Here is a 12,742-nt window from a genome sequence, read left to right as displayed (position 1 = left end):
CACTGAGCCACCTTGCCACAATTTAATAATTTAAACAATTTTAAAAATTCAAACAATTTTAACTACTTTAACACATTTGTATTGACATATTTAACATGTATTACCTTTATCCAGTGTAAAAAAGTTCCTCATTAAACCATAAATTGCAACAAAGAACTTTATTTTCTAAGAGGGTGGTCTAATTTATGACACAGGAGAACATTAATCTACATGAATTTGTAGACACAAGTTTAGGGTTGATGTTTAAAAACGAAACAAAACAAAACAAAACAAAACAAAACGAAACAAAACAAAACAAAACAAAACAAAACAAAACAAAACAAAACAAAACAAAACAAAACAAAACAAAACAAAACAAAACAAAACAAAACAAAACAAAACAACATAAAATAATGATTTAATAAAAATAATAAACAAAAATGCTTTTAACAAAATAAGCCTCTTCTGCTCGCCAAGGCTGCATTCATTTGACCAAAAATACAGAAAACATAAGTTTGGGGTTGTTTAAAAAAATTCATAAAAAAACAACAAACAAAAACGTTTTTATAAAAGAAGTCTCTTCTGCTCACCAAGGCTGCATTTATTTGATCAAAAATATAGAAAACAAAAGTTTAGGGTTGCTTTTAAAAAAATAAAACAAAAAAGTAATAAAATGGAAAAACAAAACAAAAACAAAATTATGATTTAATAAAAAGAATAAACAAAAATGTTTTTAATGAAAGAAGGCTGCATTCATTTGATCAAAAATACAAAAAAAAACAATATTGTTGTAAGTGGGTATATTACAATTTAAACTATTAATCTAAATTATATAATATTTGTTAATATGCTATTCATTTCTTTGATGGCAAAAGCTGCATTGCAACAGCAGTTGATTGGCTTAAAACTACCCTTCGTTTTCTACGAGGGACTGTGCAAAAACAAATCCCCACCCACTACTCAATATTCAGTATCAACATAATGAAAAACGTCTCAGCAACATCTGGTTCACACAAACTTTACATTTCATTAACATAACATATTTCACCCTAAAAATAAACAGATTTGATTTTACTGCAGGGAAAGACATGATTGCTAAGATTTATTTTATTACATCAAGTGATCAACTGTGCGGACAAGACTTTGGATGTGACTGGAATCACATACTTCAATACTATATAATATGTGAAAAACAGTATGTGAGACAAGTAGTATGTCCGCTTTCAAAGTATTTGGGGAAATAAAAAAAAAAAAAAAAAAAAAAGGGGGCAAGAAGTACCTTCATGATCTACAACTTCGCTTGCACATCCAATGGACACTTCCCTATCCCATAAGGTCATGCAAGAGAATTTATGAATGAGACTAAAGCAGTGCATGTCATGTGATAATGAAAAATGGCGTATGTCTAAATTTCATCCCTTCGCATGCACACTATACACAAAATACATTTCAAATAGTTGTGAAGTACTACTTTATTTATACAGGCTCTCTTTTTACTTTATTTTTTTTTAAAGAAAGTAAATAAGGTCATTTCTGAAATCATCGTTGTTTTAAATGTGTTTGACTGACATATTCTCTCTCTCTGAAATGCAACGTCAAACCCCATTAGTAAAGTAAACAGCATTCAGGCATTGGTCCGCATGAGGGCCGTTTCAGCTCTCTGATTGACATCAAAGGGAATGTGAGATGTTTGCAGCTCTGAACACAACAGAAGGAGATGCAGAGCGAGGCCGAGGTTGAGCTGAAGAAGGACAGAGAGAAAGAGGACAGCAGGAAAGCAGACGTGACCTCGGCGTCCTGGAGTGAAAGATACTGACGTGTCCTTCCCTGACGCGCAGGACGGCACCTGTCACTTTTTATCTGCCCCGCTCTCTCACATATCTTACCTGTACAGTTTTCTGAAACTGCATGTTTATAGTAACATGACAAAAGCAACACATATTAAACATGTTTTACCCAGTCCTGACAAGCTACTGTGAATGGCTACTGATGACATATTTAAATTAAATTAAATTAAATTAAATTAAATTAAATTAAATTAAATTAAATTAAATTAAATTAAATTAAATTAAATTAAATTAAATTAAATTAAATTAAATTAAATTAAATTAAATTAATTCACTTGTTTGCTTATTTTTATTTATTTATTTATTTATTTATTTATTTATTTATTTTTATTTATTTATATATTTTTTATTTATTTGTTTGCTTAAATGTATTTATTTATTTATTATTTATTTATTTATTTATTATTTATTTATTTATATTTGTTTATTTATTTTTACTTATTTCTTTTGTTTCTTTCTTTCTTTTAGTAAAATATAGTTATTTATTTGTCTTTATTTTATTTTCTTTATTTTATTTTAAATTCAAGAAAATATTTTTAAAAAATTACAAACTACAAAATTTTAATATCATTTTATATATATATATATATATATATATATATATATATATATATATAAATTTTTTTTGATTCTCTCGATTTTTATTTTTTTTTAACAATTTTTGTTTTATATTTTTCCCTAACATATAAATTTGGACTACTTTCTTGGGACTTAAGCCCAAACAGAATCTGTGCGCACAGAAATCCGCAGATTTATGGCCCTTCATTTAGTCTATATATTTACTTGCATATTTATTTAATTTATAACTATTCAGATTCCAAATGAATTTCACTAATATTATTGTGATAAAATAATAATACAAATAATAATAATAATAATAATGTTATCAAAGTGTTCATATCATTTGTTCATAATATAGTTTGTAAAGTAATAATTTATGTCTTTTAGAAAATCTTGCTTTGCTTACCAAGTAAGTGGGTCAAATTAGATGTGCATTGTAAGCATTAAATAAAAGTTAAAAAGGTATTACTTTTTTAACTTTTTAGCTAAGATACTCCTCAAAATTATTCCACAAAAATTCATTATACACTGTAAAAAACAACAGTTAACTTTATCAAATGAAATGAATTTAGTTAACTCAAAATTTACTGAAAGCTAATTCTACTCATTTGAAAAGACTACTCATTTTGAACTCAGCATTGAAGGTAATGAGTTAATTAAATACCTCATTACTTCAACTTAAATGGAGTAAGTTTACAGTACTCAATATATATTAGTTTACTCAAATGGATTAAGTTCACAGTACTCATTAGGATTAGTTTATGTACTTAAATGGATTTCTGCAATCGGTTTCCTCAAACGGTTTGAGTTACCCTAACTTTATTGAGTTTTACAGTATATATATATATATATATATATATATATATATATATATATAGAATAAATATATATATAGAATAAATATATATAATAAAAATATAATAAAAATATAATAAAAATATTGTATAGTCTCCTATAGAAAATAATAATTTAAAAGAACGATTTGTGAGCAGTGTACTCATATATGGTAAGCACGATATAGGCTGTTTAAATAAATAAAAAAATCCTAAAAAAAATACACATACAAAAATATACAGTTGAAGTCAGAATTATTAGCCCCCTTTTGATTTTATTTTCTTTTTTGAATATTTCCCAAATGATTTTTAACAGAGCAATGAAATTTTCACAGTATGTCTGATAATATTTTTTCTGGAGAAAGTCTTATTTGTTTTATTTTGGGTAGAATAAAAGCAGTTATTAATTAAAAAAAAAACATTTTTGGGACAAAATTATTAGCCCCTTTAAGCTAATTTTTTTTTCAATAATCTTCAGAACAAACCATCGTTATACAATAACTTGACTAATTACCCTAACCTGCCTAGTTCACCTTATTAACCTAGCTAAGCCTTTTAATGTCACTTTAAGCTGTATAGAAGTGTCTTGAAAAATATCTAGTAAAATACTATTTACTGTCATCATGGAAAAGATAAAATAAGTCAGTTATTAGAAATAAGTTTTTAAAACTATTATGCTTAGAAATGTGTTGAAAATGTGTCTTCCCAGGACAGAACAGAAATTGGGGAAAAAAATAAACAGGGGCGCTAATAATTCAGGGGGTCAATAATTCTGACTTCAACTGTATAAATGAAAATTGAAACAATAACAAAATAAATAATGCTAAGAATAATGCGCTTTGTAATGCTATAAGACCAGCTACTAGATCTAAATATAACTTAAAGCTAACATATAGCTTACTTCCAATGTAGTTTGGTGACGAGGATCATTTTCATAGGCTTGATTTACACTTAAACCTCATTCTGCAAGCTTTAACATAAACCTAGGTAATAAAAAAATCTAACATCTCTACTCAAAACTTTTCAAGGCTAACGCCAAAGCTCCATAATCCAAAGAAATTAAACAAAACCAAAAAAAAAGCAACGAATAAATCCGCAAGAGAACTCCAGAATCAGACTTCGAAGCACACTGCCGTCTGTTATTGTCCCCTTCAGCACCTTATGCACCATGTAACCTGACAAAGGCCTTTTTTTTTTCTTCCTCGACAACACAGACTAATAAAGTGCCTCAATTCTTCTCTGCTGAGCCGAATGAAATTTGCAGCCTCTCGGGGAGGCCGATTGTACTGTAGGTTGCTTTGGGGCGAGAAGCTACACAGAGCAATAAGGGCCTGAGCCGTTCGCATAGGCACTTGATTACGCCGGGGACTCGGGGGCAAATACAGTGAAAACAAACCCCAGATGAAATAATAAACATGCGTTCTGTCCGCGAGCCAACAGCGTGACCTGCCGAACGCAGGCCGCTGGACGTAACATGGAGTATTTAATTGAGCTGACCGCTGCGTTTTCAGTCGTATTGTTTTCTTTTTTGTGTAGATCATTAACATCTGGTTTTATAATACGAGAGGTCACGATCTGTACCGTATTGAACTCCAAATTGCAGGTTCAAAAGGTGATTTTTTTCCACTCCCCATAGAGCCAGCGACCCCATTTATCAAAAGCAAGAGATGTCAAAAAGACAGAATTTACGATATACATTATGTGTGCTGATCACAGCGTTATTGTGCTTTATATGATCTCAGCAGTATGTCAGGGGCCTGATGTTGTTGTTTCTGGTGTTATTAGTGGGGATTTTGGATTGTGTTGTTAGTTCTGCTCTAGGGGTTTTTTCCATGCTGTTGGCGATGTACTGACCCGTACCTCCATCTCCTTGAGCACCGGGTGGTCCTCGATGCCCGGGAACAGCACCCTCATGGCGTAGGTTCGGTAGTCCAGGAACGGGATACCGGCTCCATCTAGCTCCTGGGTCAGTTCGTGGATGTCAGTCTGGAGTTCGGCAAAAGCTGTGAGAAGAATTCATTTGTGAATGGAGTGACATGCTTTTTACCTGTAGTTTGAACAGTAAAACTGGTACGAACAATTAGATAGTTGGTTTAATTAACAGAAAACAACTTGAACACACTGTAAAGGGATAGTTCACTTATTTACTTAGTTCACTCATTATTTATGCTCCCTCATATGGTTTTAAACCTTTGTGAGTGTCTTCTGTTGAATACAAAAGAAGATATTTTGAAGAATGCTGGTTTGCTAACACTCATCAACTTCATCTTCAGTAGGACAAAAAATTTCTTTGGAAGTCAATGAGTGCGCCAAATACCAGCATTTTTAAAAAAATATCTTCTTTTCTGTTTAAGAGAAGAAACTTAAACAGTCCCACCTCCTACTCAATAGACTCAATACATCAACATACTGAAATAAAAGTCTAAGCAACTATAACTTAAATCACACATTCTTATCACGTATTATGCATGCGCATGATGTCACTGTTATAACAGATCCTTGTTTAAGGCATTTACCAAACCTGTCAACACTCCTGCCACCTTCCTTTTTGTTATGTCCTCCACCCGTCCTCACCTTTTTGTTACAGTCTCCAACACCCCAACCCAGTCATCGACTTTAGTATAGTATTTCAGCCGATTGCTGGTTTACGGTACAGTTACTAATATGCATATGTACGTACATGTACTGTATGCAGTCTTCTGTATTTTATACCCGTCTCCTGCTTCCCTCCTGTTTTGTTATGTCTCCTCCAAGTCCTCACCCTTTTGGTACAGTCTTCAAAAATCTCACCAAGTCGTCGACTTTAGTATAGCATCTCTGATCGCAGTCACCGCTCAAAAACCAGTTCATGGTACAGTTACAAATACCTGTATGCACCCCCGTATGTACACAGGCTCCTATATTTCACGCCCATCTCCCGCCACCCTCCCGTTATGTTATGTCTCATCCCTGGTCTTCAACTTCCTGGTATAGTCTCCAACACCCCCACCCATTCGTCAAATTTAGTATAGTATCTCCGATTGCCGTCGTGGTCAATCGGCGAACACGGTCCATGGTAAAGTTTCTAATACCTGTACGTATTCTACTCGACATCCCCCACCACCCCCAGTTCTCAACTTTGATACTCAAGCCCACCCCCAATCACCTGGTTTTTTGGAATTTCAGATACAAAAGTTGACAGGTATGGCATTTCAATGCAATCTCATAGTAATTCATAACGTTTTAACTGATTCGTATGAATTCATACGATCTAATTCATACAATTTAGTATGATTTGCTCATCAGCCAATGACGTTTGGGTTTAGGGGTGGGGTTGGGTGCCACGCCTCCTTTTTCAAATCGTTTATTTTAGTACAACTGAACTCGTCCGAATTCGTACAAACTATCCACTAACATGACAAAACGTAACTTACTTATGTTTTCTGGTGAGATCAGGATATATATCAAGGATGCATCAAACGCATTCTGGAGTGCAGTATGCACTCTAGAAGTCCCAGAAGTCATTGCAGCTAAATAAGGGAGGTGGGAAGTGCAGTATTTTATATAGATTTATTACTAAAGTTTAGAGATATAACTTATTTATCCGAGGAGTTTCCCTAAATGAGATGGTGAAAGTAAACATTAACATGAAAAGGTATTTAGAGTGTTTATTTGCTGAAATTCATATTAAAATCGGTTTTATTTGTATTGTGCAAAGCATATTTGTAAGACTTTTGTGCTTGTTATAAACATTGAAACGAATAAACACAAAATATATTATTGTATGAAAGCTGTAATATTTAAATTATTCACTATAAAAACACATAAGGGTCATGTGATCAGGAAGAATGCAGCATCTCATTTCTCACATGACATGTTCTTGTATTCTCATTGTGTTCTCTTGTGTTCCTGTGTTTACTTGACAAGAAAGTTATCCACGAGAACGCACGTCCGTTCTTTGCATTCTTGGAATTGAGAAACAGCCTGTGTTTCACTACTAAAAGACTAATAGGCTCGCTAAGTGTTAAGAAATTAGAGGTTTCAAATCAAATCCATGTGACGAATTTAATCGAACAAAATATCATCCCGTCAGTACACTCAGTGCTCAAATTTACTCGTTTTAATTCACTCTTTCAAGTGGACTATATTAGTGGACTAACGTAGGGACTAGTGAATGAGGGTAAAGGGAGTGATTTTGGATGTTTGACCACAGAGCATAAGGACATCATGGGTGTGGATCAGCCAGAGACCTGTGATTTACCCTGAGCACAGGCTTACTGAGTCATCAGAGAGAGTAGCAGTACAAACAAACAAAGGCACAGCTAATGGCTAATTAGCGAGCAATCCAGCGCCGGTTTAGATAGTGGTGGCGCTCAGTGGGGATATCAGCTTCGCCTCTCTGCTTTACATTAGCCCAGAAATGTTGCGGACATCACCGTAATTGGAATTGCTTCACTCTGAGAGCTTTCACAACCAAAACCAAATCATTTCTGAATGGAGCTAGCCATCGGCAGCGTATAAAACTTCTCCAGCTTGTTTTGACAAACAGCTTCAGCACTGAAGGAGATGTTTTGCTAGCTGACCTTGCCTCGCCGCTGCCGTTTTTTTCCTGAGAGGCGTAATGTTTTGACCACTACAGCAGGAAGCCTTTAGAAACTGGCATTGGGGCTGTCTGTAATGCCCCTTCGCGCTTCACAATCCGACACGCGCCTCTTCAAATAATGAAGCTAAATTGAATTACAAGGCCATCCCTCATGTTGGAAATCTTTGTTAGGCTTTTCAAGTGCACTTTGACGAGGAAGAACCATTGAATTAAAAGCTCTTTAGGCCTGTCACATTCTCTTTTTTTCTTCCTCATTGGGAGACTGAAAATCCCGTCGGACAGTTCATCTTGAATAATATTTGTGTAGTATTTTTAAGACGAAACGGCGTCTTCTTGGAGTAGGAGCTTCTTGCTATCCGTCTCCCAGCGGACGACGCGGAGGAACAACAGCTGGAGGAAATTATGCATGAAAAGCTCCGCTCCTTTATTAATTACCCACTCATGCAATTAATTGACTTTCTTTTCCCGTGAACTTTGTGTGTCTCTTACGTCTCTTCCCTCCCGCTCTTTTCCAATAGCACAACCAAATTAGTCGTAAACCGAATAAACAAACAGATTGACAGACTTTGCATTGCTTCTGTTTACCCAACACGCGCCTGTTATTGCAAGAAGCTCCCACTGACCACATTTTCATGCGTTTCCCAATGAAGCACTTTATTTAAAGCTCATTTTAATTTGCAGTTAGGGAAGGCTTAAAGCAAATCAGATCTCGGTTATGAGACATTTTATTATGCACAAAAGTATATAATCTAAACCTGAAATCTAAATATAGGTAATTTGTCCCCCCAAAACCTTTCTTCGCACTGTGAAATCTAGACTTGTGTTGAACAAAAAAACTAATTAAAAAGAAACTGTTAAAGATAATGTCTAAAATATTTTTATATATTTTGTTTTTGGTAATAGTAGCTTTCTTAAAATGTTATCAGGATTTATTTTGACTAAAAATTTAATTGTTATATATTATTATGATATTACATTAGTCTTATGTATAAATTATTACTGTATGCGTTTACTTGCAGGTATAAGATTTTATCCCCCAAATCCCTCCGCACTGTGAAAAACTTAGTCGTAAAATAACTTATTTACACATAAATGCACTCATACATACAGTACATACTTATTTGCTTTCATTAATTATTATTTTATTAAAATATTACTTTTAATTTGAATTACTTTATTATAATATTACATTGTATAGCTTTAACATATTGTTGTGACTGATTTGATATTATTGTTTTATATGTTTATATTTAAATCCAAATTAATACCTAATGAAAATTAATAACTTCAAAATGAAAATGTAAAAATTTATAAATTTAATAACTAATTACACTTGGCACAAAATGGGCCAAGACGTGTTTGCCACAATGTTTTGCAATTTTCAGACCAGCGCAACCATAATTTTTCCATTTTGCGCCACGTTGTTTAAATAGTAAATCCATTTGCGCCACTTTATGGACTCATGGGTGTTACAATAAAGAAAAGAGGTGTGTTTAGACCAGGGAGGTCCAAAGTCGGTCCTGGAGGGCCAGTGTCCTGCTGAGTTTAGCTCCAACTTGCTTCAACACACCTGCCAGGAAGTTTCTAGTATACCTAGTAAGAGTTTGATTGCCTGGTTCAGGTGTGTTTGATTAGGGGTGGAGCTTAACTCTCTAGGACATCGGCCCTCCAGGATCAAGTTTGGACACCCCTGGTTAGACGCATTGTTGGCGTGTTGTTATTTTGAGGAACTGAAAAAGACTGCGCAATAAACCAGCTGAAAGCTGAAATGAAAAACAATTAAAAGATTAAAATATTACAAAATGATTACTTTCTACATAAATATAAAAAACACTACCTCCATGCCTTCATTATCCCCGGGGGCTTTTTTCAGTTTATTCACGACAACTTGCTTTTGTATAATGTTATTATTAGTAGTAGTAGTATTTATTATATGCATATTTATATTTGTTTTATTAAAAACAAGCTTAAAGTAGATTTGTCCACCTGTCAGGTTTTGGACCATATAGGGCATAAGACGAGTGTTTGGATAACTCTGGCTTTTGACCACACTTCGTTATTATTGTTCATTTATTCATTTGTAAACAAATGCCCTAAACAAACAGAATTAAATATGTAGGCTAATGGATGCCTTCAGTGGAGTGCATACAACACAGTTTCCTTATCCATAAAAAAGAGAAAGAGAAAGTAGAGGCCGAATGGAGGAGGTTCGTTCTTTATCTTTGCGCTGCAGATGGTCTTTTTAACTGTTTTCTCGCGAGTGAAGCGTTTAGTTTTTCCACTTACAAAGTCCACCATGTAAATAGCAAATGTGCCATGGCGTGATGCAAATGTCTCTTAAAGGGAATAGGAGATTAGACTTTGATTGGTTTAATGCACGTTATGCTCAAAACACACCCATAACTCATTAAGAGAATAAGCACAACCCTATTAGACCATGCGCAGCGGCGCAATGTGTATTTTTCCGTTCCTAAAATAGCAAAAGTGGATTTGGATACGGCCTTAAAGCTCTTGCGCCATGTTCTTTAGACTTTGCATCTAGATTGTTAAAATAGAGCCCATTTAGTCTTTGCTAATAGTAGCTTTCTTGGTTTTTAATTTGACAAAAAATGTATTATTATATATTATGCATCCATCCATGTTATATTTATTTGCACTTAATAGTAGTAGTAATATGTTAAGTGCAAATAAATGCGAGAGATCTGCAGAGTGGATGGCAACATCTACAGCCTGAGGTATTTGTGCTGTCCATTACGTTACAAACCACAGGAGAGGGCAAAAATTATCAAGGTGCTTCAGGATTGGCCTGCCCAGTCACCAGAATGAACATTATTGAGCATGTCTGGGGTAAGATGAAGAAGGAGGCATTGAAGATGAATTCAAAGAATCTTGATGAACTCTGGAAGTCCTGCAAGAGTGCTTTTTTTACCATTCCAGATGACTATAAATAAATCATTGCAGAGATGTATGGATGCAGTCCTCCAAGCTCACGGGAGTCTTACAGAATAATAAAAGGCAGACCTTACTATTCAAATTAAAAATCCTGATTAAAAATCAAGGCATGATCATATTTTATTGTGGTAAAATAAGCATAATCTGGAGGCTTTTATATAAGCCACTTCTCATTAAAAATTATCAACTAAAAGTCAAGTTATTAATTGTTGTTCCTAAAGCTTCAATAGGTGACAAGATTTTTTGTATTGTATTTTATAGCATTATTTTAAGAAATGCCAATGTTCCCTCATAACGATTATTGGGGGAGAAAAATGTTTATAACGATTGTATGTAATTTTGTGAAATATGTCAGTTTTGGACAGCTGAGCTTCACTCTTTTCCAGCCCATTACCTGACCCTGTTGACCTCATTGGGGTGGACAGAAGCAGCGGTTCCAGAACTTCAGGTCATTACCAAGCAAATCCATCCCCAGCCCGAGCTCGAAATAACCAAGCTAAGGTCATAAATATTTTGCAGAGGTTGTAAATAATGTCAGCGCATATGATCCAAATAAAATATTGATGCACAGCCTGAATGGTGTAGCGCTAACAAACCGTTCAGGTTGTCGGCTAATGAAGGCGGTCGGTCGCCAATCAGAGTGAATCCAGCTTAAAGAACATGACAGCTAATCAATGCCAAGTGCTTCCTTCACTCATTTCTTTCATCATCCTCTCTCTGCCATTCAGCCTTCTCTTCCCCCTTTGCACTGGAAAAGCAGTGTTTGTTAGCTAGCTTTAGCCACGCCGCCACGTTTCATCCGCCTGACAGGGTTGTGACCAGGAGAGCCGACAGTGCTAAGATAATGGCCAATTAGACCCAGTGCATCTCGATGAGCCTGGCAGACTGTGGCACTGCAGACCTTTATGGCGAATGGGGAACTGGACAAAAAGCAAATGCCAGAACAGTGTAGCCCACCAACACCTACCTGTTACCAGGACATACAATGGAGACCAGAGAACAAAAGATGGTAAATGTGGAATTTGAAAGCAGGACCTGCAGGTTTCATTGATTGATAATCATTATTTTATCCATCCATCCATCCATCCATCCATCCATCCATCCATCCATCCATCCATCCATCCATCCATCCATCATTTTAATGTACTTTTTAACTTACATTATTATTTTTATCTATAATTATTAGTTAATTTTTTTATTTTTTTATTTTATTTCTTTTATTTAATTCTTCTATCTATCATCCAAACACCCATCTTTGAACTTTTTTTAAATTATTTATTCATTAATTCATCTGCCAATCCATTATTCAAATGTATTTATTAATTTTCCTTTCTGCTTAGTGCCTTTATTCCTCAGGGGTCAATGATAACCGGTGAAAGCTTAATGCAACTGTTTTCAATTTTATATGGTTCCTTTTACAGCAATGATGTTGTAATGTAATTTAGTTGTTCAAGCGTAAAACAAGATGAAAGATGTAAACACTAGCGCCGTCAGGATCAGCAGGCGAGTGCAGAAACTCCATTGAAAATACTGAGGTAAAATAAATTGTCATATCAATGACTGGCTGGCTAAAATTAAAAGTCTGTGTGCATATAGCATATTCATTCCTTGTTCCATCTAATTTTTTATTTTATTTTATTTTATGTTATTTTATTTTATTAATTATTTATTTATTTATTTATTTATTTATTTATTTATTTATTTATTTATTTATTTATTTATTTGTTTGTTTGTTTGTTTGTTTGTTTGGTTGGTTTATTTTATTTTAGTATTATAATTGATTGTATTATTATATTTTTACTTTCATCCGTGAAATGTCATACCAGCAAAGACCACAAACCAAACGGTTACCAGGACATTCTAACAACTGGAATGGTGTCACCATGGTGACAAGACAAGGGGAAAAAAGAAATGTTAATGTGGAGCTTGATGGCAGGTCCCACAGGTTTCACTTACATCATGTATGAAACTCACTTGCTCTGATGTTG

The 12,742-nt window shown here is 34.2% G+C and overlaps 1 protein-coding gene across 2 annotated transcripts in view; it reads right to left on the bottom strand.

Annotated features, from left to right (window-relative positions):
• The window catches only part of plxna1a (plexin A1a), a 424,291-nt gene that overhangs the window by 49,149 nt on the left and 362,400 nt on the right, over positions 1–12,742 (bottom strand). The window contains exon 21 of one of the 2 annotated variants that reach the window (XM_017353686.4): positions 5,075–5,223. In XM_017353686.4, the coding sequence (XP_017209175.2) occupies positions 5,075–5,223 (149 nt within the window). The remainder of the gene's footprint in view (positions 1–5,074; positions 5,224–12,742) is intronic. The other variant, XM_003201217.7, reaches the window with a different exon arrangement.

The sequence above is a fragment of the Danio rerio genome, chromosome 23 (assembly GCF_049306965.1).
Source record: "Danio rerio strain Tuebingen ecotype United States chromosome 23, GRCz12tu, whole genome shotgun sequence".
Taxonomy (NCBI): Eukaryota; Metazoa; Chordata; class Actinopteri; order Cypriniformes; family Danionidae; genus Danio; species Danio rerio.
This window is presented reverse-complemented; position numbering and strand designations above follow the sequence as displayed.